This window comes from Nerophis lumbriciformis, linkage group LG15 (genome assembly GCF_033978685.3).
Source record: "Nerophis lumbriciformis linkage group LG15, RoL_Nlum_v2.1, whole genome shotgun sequence".
Classification (NCBI taxonomy): Eukaryota; Metazoa; Chordata; class Actinopteri; order Syngnathiformes; family Syngnathidae; genus Nerophis; species Nerophis lumbriciformis.
The window spans coordinates 45,584,746-45,608,197 of NC_084562.2; the positions used below are offsets into that span (position 1 = coordinate 45,584,746).

The 23,452-nt window shown below is 39.7% G+C and overlaps 1 protein-coding gene across 1 annotated transcript in view; it reads left to right on the plus strand.

The window, feature by feature from the left end:
- The first annotated feature begins 3,941 nt into the window (after positions 1–3,941).
- Positions 3,942–23,452, plus strand: part of LOC133616165 (mothers against decapentaplegic homolog 6-like) — a 67,720-nt gene continuing 48,209 nt past the window's right edge. The window contains exons 1-4 of the mRNA XM_061975309.1: positions 3,942–4,986; positions 12,419–12,472; positions 16,678–16,737; positions 17,561–17,595. Coding sequence (XP_061831293.1) covers positions 4,401–4,986; positions 12,419–12,472; positions 16,678–16,737; positions 17,561–17,595 — 735 coding nt within the window. The 5' untranslated portion in view covers positions 3,942–4,400. The remainder of the gene's footprint in view (positions 4,987–12,418; positions 12,473–16,677; positions 16,738–17,560; positions 17,596–23,452) is intronic.

Below are 23,452 nucleotides of genomic sequence, written 5' to 3' on the forward strand. Positions count from 1 at the left end.
CCCACCTCCCGAAATCGGAGCTCTCAAGGTTGGCAAGTATGTATAAATACGGTAGTATAATGTGCCTATCAGTGGCGGGCCGTACGTTTCCCACCTAGGCCTTCAGTGATGTCCGACTTCAATTATTGCCTCTCAAAATACCATCATTGATGTCCCCACATGACCATTGCTGGAGAAATACTACACATGAACACATTTACGCCCTACTGGGCATTGAATCACCACCAACAGTGTACATAACGGGTTATTTTCTGGCGCATTTAAAAAATCAATAAACCCGCATCGGCAATTAAAACATATCTTATGTGGTACTGTCAAAATTAAAATTGCAAAACACATATTAAACGTGAAAAATTAAAGAAATAAAATATCTAAACTCACAATCTGTAGAACTCATTTGAACTTCCGGGGTTGGCTGACATCGTCTCATAAGATGGAGTTTCTCTTTAAATATCCTTCTTGAAAATGACCTTGCAAATATATGTGTTGTCTTGTCTAATCATAAAAGATGGGGTTTTTTGTGCTGAAAACATGGTTTTGTTGTACTTTTACAATGACAATAAATTCCTATCCTAAAAGATGCAGAAAAGGCGTGTTGGCTGAGATGCTAAAGTTTACTCCACAAGGTGCTCATCAAAAACATCCCGCTGCCGGCATGGCTAAACGCTGCTTCACTACTGTGGCATGCTGGGTAATGGAGTTCTTATGTTTCCTAGCTCATAACATCACAATATATATCTGCCTTAGGCCATCTAGAAGGCCTTACTGACAACAACAATGTGATCTGATTGGCTATCGCAACTGTCTATCAACTGTATGTGTCCGTACACTTACAGTGCATTGTGTTGATTCTGAAGGCTTCGGTACAGCATGGCAACATAAGCTAGCTGAGTTTTGATTGGATAAAAACTCTATAACCTAAAAACAACAGCGCTGGAAGGAGCATAATATGACATGAAGAGAATATGAATACTTTTAGATATTTAAAGAAAGTAAATAAAATAATTTTATCTTTAATTATGATCATGATTTCTGGTTGTATTAGGCCAGCAGAGGAGGCCTTACTGGCCCTGACGGCACACCACTGGTGTCTATAAAATAGTTATAGCTATACCTCTGCGTAACATTGTGAACTTATTAACATGAAAGGAAACAACACACTGGTCTTTCCTCGTCTCCCACCGTGGTTACAGTGAAGCCAAGTGCTACAAACGCTTCATCATATTCTGGTACGGCAAAAAAAAAAACATGTTCCGTGCACCCCCAGGGGGGGGGCCCGCCCCACTATTTGAGAAGGACTGGTGTAATGCAATCCTTGATCGAAATGTTTTTCACCAGATTTTACAGTTTCACTTTCATTAGCATGCTTAGAATGTTTAGACTGTGTCAATCTGTCCAAAATGTACCGTATTTTCTGGACTATAGGGCTCACCGGAATATGAATGAATGAATGAATGAAATAAGTTTATTTCGGTCATATAATCAACCATCAACCATTAACCATTTTGTGTGACCAGTTTAACAGTACAGATTATACACATTTAACAATCATACACATGTACACACAAAAATAAAATAAAATTTTAAGAATGACCGAAAAAGGAATAGGCTGAAGCCAAAGCTTATATTTGCCTATCCTATATCAATGGGATGAAAGTAATTGTTACTATATTTTATAATTTTCAATTACTTCACCTTTCAAGGTTTTCTTAAACCTTAACAAAGAACTACATGTCTTCAACTCATCACTGAGCTTGTTCCACCATTTAACTCCTAAAACTGAAATACTTTTGTATTTTGTATTCGTTCTTACTTTACCTATTTTAAAAATCAATATAAGCCGCACCCACTAAATTTTATAAGAAAAAAAGATTTTACACATATTAGCTACACTGTAGTACAAGCACCAAAACCAGTGAGGTTGGAACATTGTATAAATGGTAAATAAAAACAGAATACAATGATTTGGAAATTCTTTTCAACCTCCAAGGTTTCTCATAGTCATTCACATCGACGTCCCACTGGGTTGTGAGTTTTTACTTGCCCTTATGTGGGCTTTGAACCGAGGATGTCGTTGTGGCTTGTGCAGCCCTTTGAGACACCTGTGATTTAGGCCTATATAAATAAACATTGATTGATTGATTGAACATACAATATTACTGTTCTTTGTAAATGCACATAATAAATATTAACAGTGTTAGGATGTATTCATTAAATTACTATTCTTAAGAGCTAAAAGGGATTCAAAGTAATATTTGGATATTGACACATCTCATCTCTGCATAAATTGTTAGATTACCCATAAGACGGTTATGTATATGATAATAAAGTACATATTGCACTGTTTACATGTTGAGGTACCCTTCAAAAAGTTAAAATCTACCCCAAACGGTAACTTATTGTTGCCAAAGTTGATTATTTTGATTGATTGATTTGATTTAAGCACTGATGAAATGTGTCAATATCCAAATATTACTTTGAATTCCTTTTTGGCAACCAAGAATACAATGATTTAATGAATATGTCCAAACACTTTATTAATATTTGTGATGTGCTTAAAAAATCAGCTAATATTGTATGTAGCTTTTAAACGGGAAAAAATGTTAAGTACATCAACATCAAATCACTAAGAGTCCTTTACAATCTCATTAATATCATAAAAATTGCCAACTCTTTTATTTTTACAACAAAATAAAGGCTTAAATGATTTCAAACGCAAAATAACACAAGTAACCATAAATACAAGTTTTTTGTCCAACATGTAGTAATCAGTTGTGGACAGACGAAGCCCCAGCAGTGCAAATTTTAACAAGCTCACGAGGCTGGAATACATTTTTGGCAGAAGCCCCCCCTGAAAAAATTGACTGCCCCCCTCAAATGTTTTTCTGCAGCCGGGTCTGTGCACGAGCAAGAGTGCCCTCTGATGGCCGTTAGCTAAGAAAAAGCCATAGATTAGCTGCATTGTTGTATAAGCCCCAGGGTTCAAAGCGTAGGAAAAAAAGTAACGGATTATAGTACATAAAATACGGTAATTTTTGTTCAATTTTTCATTTGCCTTACAGGGGTCTTCAACAAGTAGCTCGTGAGCTACTATTAGCGCTACAGCTCATTTTGTGTAGTTCACCAAAGTGTGAAAAAATATTTGCCGAAACTCTCAGTATCTTTATAACTGTTCAATCCAGGCAATATGTCGGTATTGTACACCAAATTACAACAAAATCACATAAAACACAATGACCTTAATGTTTGGAGATCTGCTTCCTAAATAAAGTACAATTTAAATGTTGCCAGTAATATAAAACACTAAATAATTTTTGGGGTCAAAGTAGCTCAAATAGTGAATAAGAAAGTGTGTTATGAAATATAAGATGCAGATGAAAAAAAATGTGTGTGCAAAATATGACTTAGACAAACTTTATTGATCCACAAAGGAAATTGTTCCACACAGTAGCTCAGTTACAACGGATGGAAAGGGTAAGGATGGAAAGGATAATGCAGGTATAAAGTAAACTAAAAATATACCACAGTAGCAATATAAATATAAATAAAACAAAATTGTTGATATCAACATTTTGTTAACGCTCTGGCAAAACAATCCTATTCACTTCGTTTGGGTTGAAATAACTGGTATATGTTACAAAAACGTGTAAAATAACGTTTTTATTTTGTAAAAGTAACTCTCAGAAGAAAAACGTTTGGAGACTTCTGCCGGACAATATGGTATTTTTGCTTTTATTTTGAAAATATATACGGAACTAGATTTATTGTATGAAATCCGTCTTGACAGCCCGTGCTGCTGCTGCTACTGCATGCGTGTTGGTGGTGGGCGATACTGCACGTTTTAATAACAGATATACTGATATCACCTTCGGTGTCGACTTTAGCGACGTTAAGAGAGAGAGAGAGAGAGAGAGAGAGAGAGAGAAAAGGGAGAACTTACATGAGGAGTAAGGAGAAGGAGCGCTTCAGCTCCGTTAAATAGCGGAAGTCATCCTAAAAAAAGTTGTTCCCCGTCTTTGGACTATTTTGCAGGATTATAACGTTTTTCTTTTTTGTCTTGTCTGGATTTACTTTACGAAAGTTTTTTTCCATGGATGGCGGGGTCCTCAAAGCAGGAGTCGGCGAGCTCCTGGCAGCTTCTGTTAAGATGCTGTAAACTTGTAAGTATGCTGGGAGGACTGCGTGCAACCTTCACAAAGTGTGCATGATTCCCGCGGAGGAACCCCCCGAGACTGAACGCTCTCTAATGCCCCTGAGGACGACGAGCACCCCGGGCTGCGCATGTTGTGCACGCCGTGCAACATCCACACGTCCCGGGCGACGAGTCTAAATCCATGCGGGACCCTCCGCCAGCCGGACGGGACCGACGCGACGCATCCAGGACGGTCTAGGGTTGTCGTATGTTCCGGTCGAGACGCTCCGGGCTCGTACGGCGACTGTGGAGAAGCCGTGCGGTCGCACAGCGCGATGGAAGCGGGGGATGTCCGTGTGGCTCCCGGCAGCAGGGGCCGGTGACACGCGTCGGGGGCCCCGCGGGGGAAGCCGGAGAGGAAGCGGGGCGAGCCGACAATGACCCCGGGACCATGTGCGGGGACGATGCGGAGACTCGGACGGTGACGTGTTGTTTGTTCGCGGACCTCAGAGGACCTCGAACTCCCCGAAAAGACAACTGCGAGTGTGGCCTGCTGAATATTACTCACGCTTTTCTGAAAAAACTCCCGGAGAGAAGTCTGGATGTGTTGTTGAAGGCCGTGGAGACCAAAGGAGGAGTAGCGAGCGACTGTGTGATGGTGCCGGCGGGCACCGAGCTGAGGGTCGGGGCTCACCGCGTCTCGTCTCAGCACCTCCTGTGCCGGATGTACCGGTGGGGAGACCTGCCGCCCTCAGCCCACCTCAAAGCCCTCTGCCACTGCCAGAGCTTCGGTGGGCAGGACGGTGCCAAGGTGTGCTGCAACCCGTACCACTACAGCCGTCTGTGTGGGCCAGGTAATCAATCAATCAATCAATCAACCAATCATGTATTAGGGATTAAACCAGGGGTGTCAAACGTAAGGCCCGTGGGCCGGATCAGGCCCGCGATCAGGTTTTATCCGGCCCGCGGAATGAGTTTGCTAAGTATAAAAATGAGCCGAAATTTTAGAATGAATGTGTGCACTAGATCAGTGTTTTTCAACCTTTTTTGAGCCAAGGCACATTTTTTGCGTTGAAAAAAATCCGTAGGCAGACCACCAGCAGAAATCATTAAAAAATGAAACTCAGTTGACAGTAAAAAGTCGTTGTTGCAATTGTTGGATGTGGATTTAAACCATAACCAAGCATGCATCACTATAGCTCTTGTCTCTAAGTACTGTCACGACCTGTCACATCACGCCGTGATTTATTTTGAGTTTTTTGCTGTTTTCCTGTGTGTAGTGCTTTAGTTCTTGTTTTGCGCTCCTATTTTGGTGGCTTTTTCTCTTTTTTTGGTATTTTCCTGTAGCAGATTCATGTCCTCCTTTGAGCGATATTTCCCGCATCTACTTTGTTTTAGCAATCAAGAATATTTCAGTTGTTTTTATCCTTTTTTGTGGGGACATTGTTGATTGTCATGTCATGTTCGGATGTACATCGTGTCTTTGCTCCACAGTAAGTCTTTGCTGTCGTCCAGCTTTCTGTTTTTGTTTACTTTGTAGCCAGTTCAGTTTTAGTTTTGTTCTGCATAGCCTTCCTTAAGCTTCAATGCCTTTTTTTTGGTGGCACTCACCTTTTGTTTATTTTTGGTTTACGCATTAGACACCTTTTTACCTTCACACTGCCTCCCGCTGCATCTACAAAGCAATTAGCTACCTGCTGCCACCTACTGTATTACATGGTTACTCTGCCGAGCTCTAGACAGCACCGACCACTCAACAACAACACATAATTTGCAGACTATAACTACTGGTTTGCAAAAAATATTGTTTTAACCCAAATAGGTGAAATTACATAATCTCCCACGGCACACCAGACTGTCTCTCACGGCACACTAGTGTGCCGCGGCACAGTGGTTGAAAAACACTGCACTAGTGTACCGTGAGATACAGTCTGTTGTGCCATGGGAGATTATGTAATTTCACGTAATTGGGTTAAAAACATTTTTAGCAAACCAGTAATTATGATTTGAGAATAACGTGCCGTTGTTGAGTGTCTGTGCTGTCTAGAGCTCGGCAGAGTAACCGTGTAATACTCTTCCATATCAGTAGGTGGCAGCAGGTAGCTAATTGCTTTGTAGATGTCAGGAACATGGTTTGTCGTGATCACAATATGCAGACGACAGCGGGAGGCAGAGTGAAGGTAAAAAGGTATCTAATGCTTAAACCAAAAATAACAAAGAGGAGTGTCGTTAAGAAAAGGCATTGAAGCTTAGAGATCGCTATATAAAACAAAACTAAAACTGAACTGGCTGCAAAGTACCGGTAAACAAAAACAGAATGCTGGACGACAGCAAAGACTTACAGTGCTTGGAGCAGACGGCGTCCACAAAGTACATCCGTACGTGACATGACAATCAACAATGTCCCCACAAAGAATGATTAAAAACAACTTAAATAGTCTTGATTGCTAAAACAAAGCAGGTGCGGGGAATAGCGCTCAAAGGAAGACATGAAACTGCTACAGGAAAATACCAACAAAACAGGAAAAGCTACCAAAATAGGAGCGCAAGACCAGAACTAAAACACTACGCATAGGAAAACAGCAAAAAACTCAAAATAAGTCACGGCATGATGTGACAGGTGGTGACAGTACACCTACTTTGAGACAAGAGCTATAGTGATGCATGCTTGGCTACGGTTTAAAGTCATATCCAACAATTGCGACAACGACTTTTTATTGTCTACTGAGTTTCATTTTTTTAAGATTTCTGCTGGTGGTGTGCCTTATGGATTTTTTCAATGAAAAAAATGTGCCTTGGCTCAAAAAAGGTTGAAAAACACTGCACTAGATGTCACAATAGCAATTCTTTGTATAATTGTAGATAATGCTACATATGTAAAAAAAAAATAAACCACATGATGTTAGTGTACCAATCGAGGAACATGAGCAAACTACATAAATAACATCCTGTGATTTCATTTTGATATAATTTTTTTTATCTTGATAGATTGAAAATGAACACCAATGAGTTGACTGATGAACATTCATTCAGAAAGTATAAATAACGACAAATAAGGATAGAATACTATTAACCGCAACATGTAAGTGTAAAAAAAACAACAACGACATTTTGATTTGTACATTTCCAGAATGTGCTTTTTCTATTTTTAAACAAAGAAAACAATCTGAAGTTGTCTTTATTTTTAAGTTATTGTGCCGTGATTTTACCAGTCCGGCCCACTTGGGAGTAGATTTTTCTCCATGTGGCCCCCCATCTAAAATGAGTTTAACACCCCTGGATTGAACGATATGAACATTTCATATCACGGTTATCCTAAGTCGGGGGTAGGCAACCGGACTCTTTAGCTCTTTAGCACCGGCCTCGTGGCTCTCTTGAGCTTTTTCAAAAAATGTATGAAAATGGAAAAAGATGAGGAAATAATCTTTTTTTTTTTGTTTTAATATGGTTTCTGTAGGAGGACAAACATGGCACAAACCTCCCTAATTGTTAGAAATCACACTGTTTGTATTAAACGTGCTTCAGTGATTAGAGACTATTTGGAGAGCATCGTTTTGTCCTACTAATTTTGGAGGTCCTTGAACTCACCGTAGTTTGTTTACATTTACAACTTTCTCCGACTTTCTAAGACGTGTTTACGCCACTCCTTTTTTGTCTCATTTTGTCCACCAAACTTTTAATGTTGTGCGTGAAGGCACAAAGGTGAGCTTTGTTGATGTTATTGACTCGTGTGGAGGGCTAATCAGGCATATTTGGTCACATGCTAACATGCTATTTAGGCTAGCTGTATGTACATATTGCATAATTATGCCACGTGTGTAGGTATATTTGAGCTCATTTAATTTCCTTTAAGTCCTCTTAATTATTTTTATATGTGCTTGTCTCATGACACATTATCTGTATGTAATATTTATTTCTGATAGTTGTTTGTGTACCGTTATAGACCACAGTAAACGTTACCCAGCTTGCAAAGATTGTAATAAATCCATTAGAAGAAGACAGCCTGTCATTTCCTTAAACTTGGACACACACATCTATACCTTTAGCATTTCTAAAACAGTAATTTCCAGAAGTTATCTCACCCTCTGAGAAGTCTAAATTTTACTAATGATTTTGAATGTTGTAAACATGTGTAGAATAAATATTACATTTCAACATTTCTGTCAACAGAAGATTTGCGTCAGCCTGCGACACATAGTCATTTTGATAGTAGGCTGTTATAGCTAATATAGACGCTTACCTCATGTGTTGTCTTCATTATAACACTTATACAAGGCTTTTACTTTTTTGCGCTCGAGACAGATTTTTTTTTTGTATTTTCGGTCCAATATGGCTCTTTTAACATTTTGGGTTGCCGACCCCTGTCCTAACTAGTGTGAGTCTTTGGACACCTAACTATTCGATCCGATTCCGAAACCTGGGGTGAAGATTCGATTCAGAACTGAGTTTTGATTCAACACCATTCTCGAATCATACCGATTCTTGCAATGTACTAATTGATATGATAATTATAATGAAACTTTTTCAAAACAGTTTACAAGTCATAAAAGCTACTTCTGGTTGCATGGAGATGGCCTAAAAACATAGTTTATAAAAACTGATTCTTATTAAATGAACACCATTTTTTTATTGGTTTTTGAAAATTGTGTATCAATTTAGAATTTGGGTGAATAAGAATCACGATTTGGATGTGAATCGATTTTTTTGTGCGCCCCTATCAGGGTATTGTTGAATGTGCTCAAAAATAAGTGATGTTTTTAACATTTTAAAGTGTCTTGTACTGTATTACTGTCAGCATTTAGGCTACCGTATTTCCTTGAATTGCCGCCGGGGCGGTAATTAATTTAAAACCTCTTCTCACTCCGGCGCTTACCATAGGCATGCGGTAAATGTAAGCATGCGCTAATTATTTTAAAACCTCTTCTCACTCCGGCGCTTACCAAAGGCATGCGGTAAATTTAAGCCTGCGCTTATAAATTTGCGTGTGATGTAAGGATACCATCATTAAAAGCACATTTAATTAAAAAAAAACGTTATTATGGTCTTACCTTTACTTATAAATGAAGTCCATGCGCAGCTCCTTCTGAACAAACGCATCGATAACTTGTTTATAGAAATTTTCCTTATCTTTCTTCAGTTTTTAAAGTCTCTCTGTCTCGATGGAGATACGGTATTCCTTTAATTATTACCTCCACCTTCAATTGAAAGTCCAGTTTAGAAAACTGTTTTATTTTAGATATGTAATCCTCCATGTTAAAAGTCCAGGCGAGAGGAAAAAATAAACGATCGCTGCTAACTGTTGCTGCTTGTTGTCACTTCTTCTGCAGCCGAGTAGTCGCAAGAAGAATCACTAGCGTCCTCTACCACCAGGAGGCGGGAGTCATTTAATGACTCATATTTGACACACACAGCTACAGTATATTAATAAAACATATCTGCTTACTGTTCTTTTTAGCATATTCAATAGCTTGGACCTTAAATCCTACTGAATAGCTCTTTATCTTCTTCCCTTTATGCGATTTTAAATTATTGAAATTAGCCTCCTCCATTTTGAAAATGATGACAGGTGAAGTGTCACTCGTGACGTGACGAGTTTGACCCGGCGGAAATTCTAGACATGCGTTAATAAAAATAATATTTTGCGAAACGAGTTTGACCCGGCGTTAATCCTGAGCCAGCGGTAATGCTAAGCATGCGCTAATTATTTTGTGAAACGAGTTTGACCCGGCGGCAATTCTAGGCAGGCGCATACTATATACCCGGCGGCAATTCAAGGAAATACGGTAGTAGCGATTAGCGTAAACGCTAGCTGCTTCTCTTGGAAATAAGCAACAAATACACACACACACACACAAACACACCTTCTTACCACTACTCATGCAGTCATGTTTGCATTCGCTGACTGGAATTACACAGACAATGTTATGTTTGAGATAAGAGCTGTCTCTCGGCTGATTGTCATTATTTAAGTTGCAAGCAAAAATTGGAGTTACAAACATCCCCGTCTTTAATTGGCGTAGCAAACGTCACAGCGAACCCCGCAAGATTCAACCAAAAGACCTGATCGCTAGCGTTACCTTGTAGCTAGAGATCGCCATAACTTTGTTTTCCAACCGTTAGAATTAGTCGATGACGCCAGCCAACAAAGTTAAGATGAACGACGGACATTTATCCATGAAAATATGGAGAAGCTGCGGCTGGTGTATTTGACGGAGAAGTAGCTAAAAACATGGCCTAAAAACATATTTAAAATAATTGATGCTTATTAAATAACAACATTGTTTTATTGGTTTTTGAAAATTGTGTATCGATTTAGAATAAGAATCATGATTTGGATGTGAACATATTTTTTGTGCGCCCCTATCAGGGTGTTGTTGAATGTGCTCAAAAATAAGTGTTGTTTTGAACATTTTAGATTGTCTTGTACTGTATTACTGTCAGCATTTAGGCTAGTAGTGATTAGCGTAAACGCTAGCCGCTTCTCTTGGAAATAAGCAGTATTACCGTGAGTTTTTTGAAGTTTAGTATTCAATCCCGGTTTTACTTCAATTCAAATTTCAAATGGTATCACTAGCCATCTGGAATTTTTCGCAGTTTGTCATTTCACCCGTAATCGTTCATCCCTGGTATGTGTGTGATGTGTTCGGGATGTATGTATGTATTAAAAATCAATAAATTAGCCACAACATTGTATAAATTGCAAGATTCAAAGCGTGGGAAAAAATTAGTGGCTTGTTGTCCAAAAATTACAGTATCCATCTAGATAAGGGGTGTTCAAGTGAGCACGGGGGGGGGCATTTTTTATGGCCCATGGCACATTCTAATGCGAAAATGAACAAATCCCTGATTAGAACATTGCACAAAAAAATCTAAGAAAAATATTTAACTGGCCCAAATTTCTCCAAAATGTATAGGACCTGAACACCAAAATGACCGACGACCTTTGCGTATGATTTTGCGGCATCTTGTCTGAATAAACATGTGTACACATTTCTGTGCTAAAGCCTTCAAAAAAGTTTAAGTTGGCGGAATATTGTAATAATATTAGTAAAGGATAATAGTAGGAAGAAATTTAATATCTCAAGGGGGTTAGATTACACTTATTTTCTTTATTACCTATAACACAAAGCCGAGTTGTGGATGTTTGTTCAGTTAGTTTAACACATCGATTCTCAAACTTGGGCTCCATCTAGTGGTGCGCCAAAGAATTACTTGATTAAAGTACAGTGTTTTATTTTCCTGTCTTTAAACACAGTGTTACTGTTCAAAGTGTGTGTAATGTTACAGTGGCCACTAATATTAAATCTACTTGTTAAATAAAACATTTGCCTTGTTTTTCATTAATACTTAGGCTGACTACGCTACTGTATTTTAATGGTGGTACTTGGACGGACAAGTTTTTTTTCTGAGGTGGTATTTAAGGAACATTTTTCTAGAACCACTCATTTAGCATGTATTGATTGTCCTACATTGTATTGGTTTTAAGTATCTACGATGCACAAATTGTATCATAAATGCATCCTTCAATTGTTATGTCTTCGGCCCTCACTGGAAAAAGTTTGGACTCCCCCGTACTAGTTAGACCACCAAACACTTTAGGCCAGGGGGAGTATTGCTTCCTAATGTGCCTTTTGGGACCCCATTTGGTGAGGCTTGAAGCCACCTCCTGACCCGAACAACAATGACATAAGACAGACACACAGTTCCGGCTGTAAGACATCAATATTTTATTGATGAATAGGCTCATTAAGACAAAAAAAATCTTGCACTAAATTCTCTCGGACTAAGGGTCAAAATGCAAAAGGAGCCACAGCCAAGGTTTGTGTTGCCTTTTTTTTTTATATAACTCTGCATATAACAAAACAGTTGAAAGGCTGTTTTAAATTAGCACTGAAAACTTGCCGCATATTCCAATTGACGGTCGCTCTCAAGTTGCAATAAGGTTTTTCCCCCCGTCTCTCTCTCAGTCTCTCTGACAAGGAGAGCCTCCTCTTGTTATTTAGGTGAAGGAGTGCCGATAATATACAGTTTGCATAGTGCTGGCGCCAGACTGACTGCTGGGTATCTTGACTGAGGACCAGGCAATTACTGCCTCTGCTCTTAAAGGGACCGCACACTCCATGTCAGCAGTGCACTGAAGGGATAGAGTTGTTCTGTTGGACACACACACTGGCAGCAGAAAGGGCTTGTGCATGAGAAAACTGAGTTCAATAAGTCTACAATTTAAAAAAAATACAAGGGTAATACTCAAATACAACTTTTTAAATGTGTTTTTTGTTGTTGCAGAGTCACCTCCTCCCCCGTACTCTGTGTCCCATTCAGATGAACACAAGCCACTGGGTGAGTTTGGCCGCGGTCACATGACAAAGCAGAAAATGACAGGTGTCGCCATAGTTCAGTCAGATAAGACTGACACGTTGTCGTCGTATGATGTCATGACTCGAGATGAATTTGATGCACCAAAATGTTGATTGGGATATAAAATGTGCAAAAATATTGTAATTTTTTTATACTAGTGCTGTCAAATGATTACAATTTTACATCAAATTAATCACAGTGTTGCTGGGGAGTAATTTTGATTAATCAAGGTAACACCAGTTGGACAAAATGCGTTTCAGTAGGGATAGGTACCAAATTCAGTACTTTTATAGGCACTGACAGAATTCTGCCGGTACTACCAGGTATCGATTCGCGTCAAATCTATTGGTGCCATATCCATCAATCCATTTTCTACCGCTTATCCCATTATTTCGATACTTTTGTTGTGATGTGACCTCACGTTCGGTTGTGGACTCGGCCGGATGAAGCACTTGGCGGTGTACCAAGCACTTAAGTAGCACTGAGAGTGGACTCTGTCGGACAGCAAAGAAAGTATGCCTGATTTGAAAACGCTCGGTCATATTGTAAGGCTACACTTTTCAAAATGCGCAAGCTTGATGCTATTTTACAAGATCTGTGTCATATACATGCTACTGATTATCATTTCAACACCTCCAAATTCGGTAAATTCAGTTTATAAGCACGTTACAATCAAACAAGTGGTGTACAATACTTACATTATAAACACTTTTTAATGTGCAGCAAAAGACTAGATTCAGCTTAATAGCGAAGACTACTCCCTGACCAGGCAACACACCATAGCCTATACACTACTGCCAACTAATGTCTTGGAATTGCAACTGCAAGCAAAAATCTACTATATACTGTAATATGTGCAAATGAGACTCAGAAGTGTAAGAAATCGGGATATAACTAATGGACAGCACAGGTACTATTATCAGCTCACTGTTAAATGCATGTAGTTTTTATCAGTTGCACTCATCAAAAGATTAATCAAAGCAACAGAATATATATCAAAGCTTTTTCCGAATCAACATGAATGGATTTAATGATTAATTGTTGCAGCCTCTGCATTGTTGTAGTATTTTTAGTATAGCTTTTAAACATATGCATTAATTTAGTCCCTGAGTAGATTTTAGGTTTTGAGCATGCATTCTATAGATATACAGATGTAAATTGTGGTATGCTCTAGAATAATTTGAATGTAGTTGTTTTGTAATTTATGCACTGTATTTTGGGTGATTTCATGAATTGTAGGCCTCTTTGCGCAGCACTTTATGACTTATACTTCCGGTATATGCATTTTTAAAAATGAACAGTTAAATATGCCTCCTTTGAACGACAGGTTATTGTGGGATCAGATGTGTAAATGTATGAGGGCTCATGTGTGACGTGTTTTTGGTATAAGTTGTTATTTTGTGCTGTACTGTTTTCTATGTGAGCCGGATGTCTTTTTATAAGCCGTCATTTTATTGATTTTAGCAGTTGTGTCGTATGTTTTCTCCCATGTGTATAGTATGTGTCAGACTAAAGATGGTAAGATGGAAAGTAGCTGCTTGCTAAATTTGGTGCGCCCATCAATTCCTCGTGTATGGTGCTTAGGGCTGCAACGATTAATCTGTGGTGTTGGAAAACATTGAATACGTGGACATAGGTTTGGGCGATATGGCCTTTTTTTAATATCGCGATATTTTAAGGCCATATCGCGATACACGATATATATCTCGATATTTTGCCTTAGCCTTGAATGAACACTTGATGCATATAATCACAGCAGTATGATGTTTCTATGTGTCTACAATAAAACATTCTTCTTCATACTGCATTAATATATGCTACTTTAAAACTTTCACGCAGAGAAGGAAATAACAACTAAAAAAATCACTATTTTTTTCATACGGTGTTGATCTGGAAATGTTTGCCTCAGCATTTTGATGGTGTGGGCGTGTGGGACCGAACAAAGATGTTGACATGCGGAGTAAGCACTCTTCATTCTCTAGCAGGTGACTTTTCAAATGATGCTACATATTATCAGTAATGCTACTTTTTATAGTAACGCTTTTGCCCCACACTTGACAAATTACGGTTGTCTGTTCGACATATTCCCACTTGAAGCCAAACCACCACCAGACGATGGACCCCCTGCTGTTTTTTGGGGGAATTAATTATTCCTTCATTTGTTACCAGATTCGCACTCTCTCTCTCTCGTATTACCACTAGCATCACAGCTAACGTTACCCATGCTGCTACCTCTTTGCTGCGCGAGGGCGTATACGAATGTGACGTATGACGTGACAGTATGTGACGTGTGTAAGAAGGTGCGCTTGTCTGTCTGTGAGAAGGAGACACAGGAAAGAGTGAGGAGAGCCTGTAGTGTAATGCCAGCAGCTAAAAGCAACTGCGTGAGAACGTATACTCGAATATCACGATATAGTCATTTTCTATATCGCACAGAGACAAACCCGCGATAAATCGCGTATATCGATATATCGCCCAGTCCTACGTGGACATACTTTCCTGTGATCTGTGATGCCGCCAACAGTGAAAGTAAAAAGTGCAATATCAATGTTGATGATGTGCGTTTATTAGAAAAAAGAATAAAAGTAGTGGCAAGCATAAAAGTTGCAATTACAGTTGTATGTCCAAGACGTGTATAGTTTATGGTACGTTGGCTAGTCAGTTTAGTTTTAGCTGAATCTAGTCTTTGGTGGCACCCTTAAAAGTGTTAATAGTGTAAGTATTGTACTTATTACACACCAGCTGTTTGTCTTTCTGTGTTGGCCCTGCGATGAGGTGGCGACTTGTCCAGGGTGTACGCCGCCTTCCGCCCGATTGTAGCTGAGATAGGTTCCAGCGCCCCCCGCGACCCCGAAGGGATTAAGCGGTAGAAAATGGATGGATGGGATGTTTGGTTGTAACTTGCATCTTAGTTGAAGTTTATTAACAAATTTGGAGGTTTTGAAATCTGCATGTAAAATCGCTAATCAGTAGCATTTTAATAGCAAAGCCAATAAGATAAGTTGTGCCTTTCTTAACTTACGTTTGAGTTTTTTTCTGAACCCGTTTCTTTGTTGGCGTTGGAAATTGCAATATTACCTAGAGGTAGTAGGGCTGAGTCTGCTCTCAGTGCTGCTGGAGTGATCGCCAAGTGCCGAGGCTGAGACAACAACTGGGCGTGACGTTATGGCACGCGCGAGACAGGTACCATAACATGGCACTGTGGGATTGGGTCGGTGCCAAAAAAAGCACCAAATCTCTATCACCTGAATCCTTTAACTATCGTATTTTTCGAACTATAAGCATCTACTTTTTTCCCAAGTTTTGAGTCCTGCGGCTTATACAAAGGTGCAGCTATGGTGTGTATACAACAAACTTAACATAGTAGTAACACCGACACAGAGACTGAAAGGGTGTGTTATTCTTTGTGCAATGGTGCCATCTTTTGGGCGAGTTTGCAAACTGCAGGTGAAAGTCTACAGTACTTCCTTGTGTTTTGTACCTTGAACCAGAAGTAAAAGTGCTGTTCGGTCTTTTCGTCGTCCGTAGCGTTTCTACTGGTATAGTTTCTTCATTCATCACTAACGGCAACGTTTGTAAGTTTTGCAATATAACTAAAACAATTCATACTTGCTAACCTGTCACATGTTTGAAAACAGTGTTTTCATGCATATTTGTACGTGCTATTGTAATGTAATCAAGCCGGCGTTGTTAGCATCAGCTAATATGCTAACACGTTTACAAGTGTCTGTGTTAGTATCATTAACTTACAATGGCATTCTTTTTGTATTGTTCCAGTTTCACAAATTCCTCAGTAGATTCACCAAAACGTCACCATGAATTTACTGAGTCTGTTTAGCTGATTGGAGCGCTAGTTTCCGCAGCTAGTGGGTCCATGACGATGACTTCTATTTTGTTTGATTAGGCGTTTTACTGCCATGTTATAGGCACCGTTTGGAAAAAATTAAGGTATGTAAATAAACATTTACACAATCTGTGTAAGTATCTAATTTCACAACGTATCTGCAGCTTATAATCCGGTGCGGTTAATATATGTTTAAAAATATTTTAGATGCGACTTATATAGTCCGGAAAAATACGGTATTTTTATGCGGCCCCTGGTAGAAAAAGTTTGTCCACTCCTGATGCGCTGCTTTTGTTTGATCCAGCAGACAAATGTGTCACAGCTTCTTTCCTTGACATTCCAGACTCTCCTCTGTCTTACACTGAACCCACGCGCCCTCTCATCATGCCGACAGACCACACAGGTGAGCACGATCGCATTTGCGTTGTTTCATCTTGTTGTAACCGTGTGCGTGTATGCGTATGCATTCATGCAATTGAAGAATCCGTGGGGTGGAAAGGGCCTATTTGAGGCGTGCATGTGCATTAGCCAGCCTGCTAACCCCCGCTTTGACATGTGCATGGAGTGGTAAATTATGGCGGAGTCGCAATGCTCGGCCTTCCTTCCTATTTTGCAAGGCTGCTGAGATAACCCCCAAAGCCCGCAGCATAAAGTGTCTATTGTCAGCAAGGGCATGAGGGAGTTTGTGGGTGTCTGAGGTCTCTCGCTACTCTGATGCTGCAAAACTAGCCCCCAACTACCCCCCATTTGTCCCCATCTCTCTTTTCCTCTCTCCACCACAGCCAAATATTTCATTGCAATAAGATCCCCACGCATACACCCAATCCCCTTTGCCTCTCCTAGCACCCATCCCCCTTCTTTCTTCCCTCAAATCCCTCCATTCCTCTTGGCAATTGAGCGGTGGAAAGAGACTTGTATTTTGGGGCGGGAGGAGGGAGGGGGGTGATGTGGCTTAGGTGTAGAATTTGAGTGTGTATATGTGGAAAGGGGGGAGCTTAGAGTTGTGCTTGGACAGGAAACAGCCCCCTCTAGATGATGAAACTGGAGCTTTATTTGTTTAAGTGCTGAGGTCGGCCTGGAGAGGTCCGTGTAGTATTAGAAAGAAGAAAAAAAAAAAGCCCACAAACCCACTCCACCACGCCTGTCTGGACTCGGCCGTGTGAAGGTGCTGAAAGATGAATGGGCACCTATGAAGTGCGCATCCTAGACGTGTCTGATGTGTACAGCTGATGGACTCATCACCGTGTTGCCGCGCTGTCAAGTATGTCCGAGACCGCCTGTTGCTGGGCTGCGAGGGATCCCCATGTGTGCATCTCACTGGTTTTATGGGGATTTGGACCAGATATCCATGTCTTCTCCGATGTCCTGTGGCAGATAATTTTTTTAAGTTAAGGGGCTGGTTCATTGCTGCAGTTTTCCGTTCTAGCTGGACAGCTTTTAGATGAGCGGTTCTCAACTGCAGGGTCGGGAGAAAGTGAGTTGTAGACCTATTCTGATTTTTTACTTGAGGGCCAATACGTCAGAAAATTCACTAAAAACACAACACATAAATTATCCATGCTAAAATTAAGATTATGATGTAAAGTGAATGACTAATAATTAAGTAAATACAATTTGAAATCTCGGCAAATTTGCAGTGTGCCTATTTGATATCAAAGTCATTTTAGTGTAGTGCTGGTTGTCATTAGTATAAAATATTATTTTATTTGTTTATTTGCAGACAGACATAGTTTTGTATTTCATTATTGTTTCTTTTGTTAATATCAGAGTCCGTTCTGCAAAAAGGTCATCCCTAGAAGCACACAACTTATGTACAGGGACCCACAGTTAAAATATACATCCTCATATAATGTACAACATACTGGACAATACAATACATTTCAAAATCTACCCACCAAATACCCATTTACAATTTCATTTACAAATAAAAAAGGAATCTTTAAATCCACCAAATCAGTCTCAATATCCTATTATTCAAATGTGATTAAAAGGTTGCATCTTGAAGATATTCTCATCATACATACAGAGGTCAAGACCAAAATGACCTCTAACTTAATGGTCTTTTGACCACTGAGCTTCTGACGCTGTCTTGTTGACATACTGTTCAACCACATCAAAAGTAGCGTGCCACGTTACATTAAACGCATTGTAATGTACGGAAAAAGTATTTTGATTACTCGTTACCAGTAAAAGTAACGGCGTTGGTATGTAGCGTCATTTTTCCGAACACTGCAAATTTATTTATGAGAAACGTAGCATTTCAGACCCAGGCCAGCAGGCACAAGACATTAAAATAAAGTTGAGAACTTGTTGAATTAAATCCTGACGTTTAGCAATTCAAACATAACGTTGAAACAACATACTTTTTGACAACGTTTTATTCAATGTCGGGTTGTGACGTTGATTTAACCATTGAAATGTGGTCATTTCCCAACCAACATTGTGGATCCAACGTTAGACACCAACGTTGACTCAATTTACAAATACCGTATTTTCCGGGTTATAAGGCGCACTTAAAATCCTTTTTTTCCCTCAAAATTCAACAGTGCACCTTTTAACCCAGTGCGCCTAATGTACGGAATAATTATGGTTTTACTTACTGATCTCGAAGCAATTTTATTTGGTATATGGTGTAATGATAAGTGTGACCAGTAGATGGCAGTCAAACATAAGAAATACGTTTAGACTGCAATATGATGGCAATATGACTCAAGTAAACAACACCAATATTTGATATGTTCCATTGAAAATACAGAACATTACACACGGCGCTCAAAAATCTGTCAAAATGTTTTAGTACGGCTTTGGTAAGCTATGAAGCCGCACCGCTTGATGGATTGTACTGTGCTTCAACATACGGGTATTATTATGGTGTGTGTTTAAGGTAATACATATTATCTAGTGTTTTGTTTCTAATATAAAGTAGTGTAAAGTTCTTACTTATATCTGTCAGTAAACTCACCATGAAAGCACTAAAACATACCGGTGTAGTGAGTTTACATTAATCACCCAAGGAACTTGAATTATTAGAGAGTTCCGGTCGGACGGTTTTTCACGGGACACATTTCCAGCGTTGTTGTTGTTTCCGGATGAGGAGATGCTGCTCCGTTATTGATTTAAGTAAAGTCTGAATGTCATTAAAACAGTTAGCTCCATCTTTTGACACTTCTTCCACCCCCGTCCTTGCACGCTACACCGCTACAACAAAGATGTCGGGGAGGAGACGATTTTGAAGGTGAGCCACGTAAATAAGACCGCCCACAAAACATCCGGAAGCGACTGTGAGAAATCGGCTTGAAGATGATCTGTAAAACATAATCTATGCAACATTTTGATCAAAGAACCACCATTACATGTTATGTAGACCACAAGGAAGTGTTTTACATTTAGAAAAAAAATAATAATAATATGACTCCTTTAATGCACCCTATAATCCGGTGCACCTTTTATATGAAAAAAGATCGGAAATAGACCATTCATCGCCAGTGCGCCTTATAATCCGGTGCGCCCTATGGTCCGGAAAATACCGTACAACTATTTTGCAAAGTTGTTTCAAAGTCAGTTTTAAAGGACATGTATGTATAATCAATGTCTTGTGTCTGCTGGGAGTGTTCTACAAACTCCAGTTTTTCTATTGTTGATGTTTTTTACTCATCCATCCACCTATAAATAAAGTTGATTTGATTTGATTTATTTAGATTTTTAATGAATGTGTGAAAGTTACCCATTATCCAGGCTACAAACATTCAATTTAGGAACAACTGTCATGATCATTTTTTTCCATTAAGTGTCATCACGATTTTCTTGTTTCAAACTAAAAGTGTTGTTTTTGGAGGACGCGAAAGGAAACTACGTGCGATTGTTTTCAAGGTGAACCACGACGGGAGGCACCACTGATTGTGTGCCCGGCGACATGAGCGGAGCGAGATCAGTTTCCTTACAGACATGCTGTGTGTGTGGTGTTTGTGTGAGAGCATGCATGTGTGTGTGTGTGTGTGAGTGTGTGTGTGGTCTTGGCTCCCCTACCCCCCACAACACAGCTCCTTTTGGAGCCAAGAGTTGGAGTGCAGTCACACAAACAAAGATCTACGGATTGTGGTGGTGACACAGGTGGTTTAATCACAGGAAATTGATCAAGATATCAATTAAGGAGGCTAGTATTTAAAAATACTTGATGTGCCTTTTTGTTCCCGCTGATAGCCCGCAGTGTTTGCTAAACAACAAAAGTGCTTGTTTCTGTTCTTGGAGCCAACTGTTAAGTGGAGGTTTAGCAGAAAAAGCTCATCAGCAGGGTGTGGTCTATGCATACCTTGCCCCGGCCTCTTTTATCATTCAATCAGTTCAAGTTCCCTTCAAAACCACAGCAAACAGGACTGCTCTAAAAAGGAAACCTTTTAGTAGACTTCTGTATGACTTGTTTAATTCGACTGCTTATTGTGTGTGTGTGTGTGTGTGTGTGTGTGTGTGTGTGTGTGTGTGTGTGTGTGTGTGTGTGTGTGTGTGCGTGTGTGTGTGTGTCCGACAAAGCGAGAGGAATGTCTGCCGTGACTTGGTGATAAGATCCTTGCAGTGTGCTCAAATAAGGGTTCTGTAAGGACAAACGCACGCACAAGCGTGCATTGAGCCTGTAAGAAAGTTTCTTGACTTCATAGTCTTTTGTTAAGAATGATGATAATACAATATTCAGGGGGATTCCGTGTTATTGGTCTGAATCGATGTATATTCTCATTGCGATTGTGATAAAATAAGCATTTCTGTCGAGTTCTTGTTTGTTTTCTAGTTGTCGTTTGGTTGGTCCATAGTCTCCCATACACACAAATGTGTCCTACTGTATGAGACCCCCTCCCCAGGAACTAGACCACACCACTACCTGCCCCCTGTCCTGCACGGCAGCTGAGAATTTCATACAGTATGTGTCGAGGTGGGGGACGTTTTTGTGTAGTGTAATTGTGCCTTTCATATAAGGGGGCACTTAGACTTAGACTTAGACTTCCTTTTTATTGTCATACTTAGTTGATCTTCAAAAATATTCTCTTAAATACAGTACAGGCCAAACATTTGGACACACTTCATTCAATATGTTTTCTTTATTTTCATGACTATTTACATTGTAGGCATCAACACTATGAATGAACACGTGGAGTTAACAAAACAAGGTGAAGTAACTGAAAACATGTTTTATATTCTATTTTCTTCAAAATAGCCATCCTTTGCTCTGATTACTTTTTCGCACACTCTTGGCATTCTCTCAGTGAGCTTCAAGAGGTAGTCACCTGAAATGGTTTTCACTTCACAGGTGTGCTTGAAGCTCATCGAGAGAATGCCAAGAGTGTGCAAAGCAGTAATCAGAGCAAAGGGTGTCTATTTTGAAGAAACTAGAATATAAAACATGTTTTCAGTTATTTCACCTTTTTTTTTTTTTAAGTACATAACTCCACATGTGTTCATTCATAGTATAGTGACAATCTACAATGTAAATAGTCATGAAAATAAAGAAAACACATTGAATGAGGAAAAGGTGTGTCCAAATTTTTGGCCTGTACTGTATAGGTCTTTTTATATCCTATATACAGTATTATGTAACTATATATATCACAGTATACCATCCTTCCAGACTATAGAGCACACTGGTAAATACGTTTTAGAAGAAAACTATATTAGCCACACCAGACAATAAGCTGCAGATATATTGTTGGGAAATGAGTTATATACACAGAAAGATTTTGTAAATGTTTATTTACATATTTTAATTGTTTCCAAACGGTGCCTGTAACACGGTAGTAAAACGGCTGATCAAACAAAACAGAAGTCCTTGTCATGAACTCACTCGCTGTGGAAGCTAGCTCTCCAATCAGCTTAACAGACTCAATCACTCTACGGTGATGTTTTGGTGAATTTACTTAAGAATTTGTGAAACTGAAACAATACAAAAAGAATGCCACTGTAAATTAAATGAACTAACACAGACACTTGTAAACGTGTTAGCGTATTAGCTAATGCTTATGACGCTAGCTTGATTACATTATGATAGTAGTTTTTTCATGCATATTTGTTTGAACTATCAAACATGTGACGGTGTAGTGAGTATGAATTGTTTTAGTTATTTTGTAAAACCTACAAACGTTGTTTGGAGTGATAAATGAAGACACCATACGAGTCGAAACGCTATTAACGACTAGAAGACGTAACAGACACTAAATAGAAGAAAATACTGTAGAAGTTAAAACACTGCGCCATTGTGCTCTATGTAATATGTATAATATAAAACATATATCCATCCATCCATTTTCTACCGCTTATAAAGTATGTATGTGTATTACATATATAATACATATAATACAAGTATATATATATGTATACACACAAACCTACTCAGTGGCCTAGTGTTTAGAGTGTCCGCCCTGAGATCGGTAGGTTGTGAGTTCAAATCCCGGCCGAGTCATACCAAAGACTATAAAAATGGGACCCATTACCTCCCTGCTTGGCACTCAGCATCAAGGGTTGGAATTGGGGGTTAAATCACCAAAATGATTCCCGGGCGCGGCCACCGCTGCTGCCCACTGCTCCCCTCACCTCCCAGGGGGTGATCAAGGGTGATGGGTCAAATGCAGAGAATAATCTCGCCACACCTAGTGTGTGTGTGTGACAATCATTGGTACTTTAACTTTAACTTTAACTTTAACAAACACAATTAATGCCAATTTTAGGGTTAGTGCATCTGCCTCACAATACGAAGGTCCTGAGTAGTCTTGGGTTCAATCCCGGGCTCGGGATCTTTCTGTGTGGAGTTTGCATGTTCTCCCCGTGACTGCGTGGGTTCCCTCCGGGTACTCCGGCTTCCTCCCACCTCCAAAGACATGCACCTGGGGATAAGTTGATTGGCAACACTAAATTGGCCCTAGTGTGTGGATGTGAGGGTGAATGTTGTCTGTCTATCTGTGTTGGCCCTGCGATGAGGTGGCGACTTGTCCAGGGTGTACCCCGCCTTCCGCCCGATCGTTGCTGAGATAGGCTCCAGCGCCCCCCGCAACCCCAAAGGGAATAAGCGGTAGAAAATGGATGGATGGTTTTAGCAACTGCTTGGTAAAGGAAAAAGAGTAGGGTTAAATAAGCTTTGC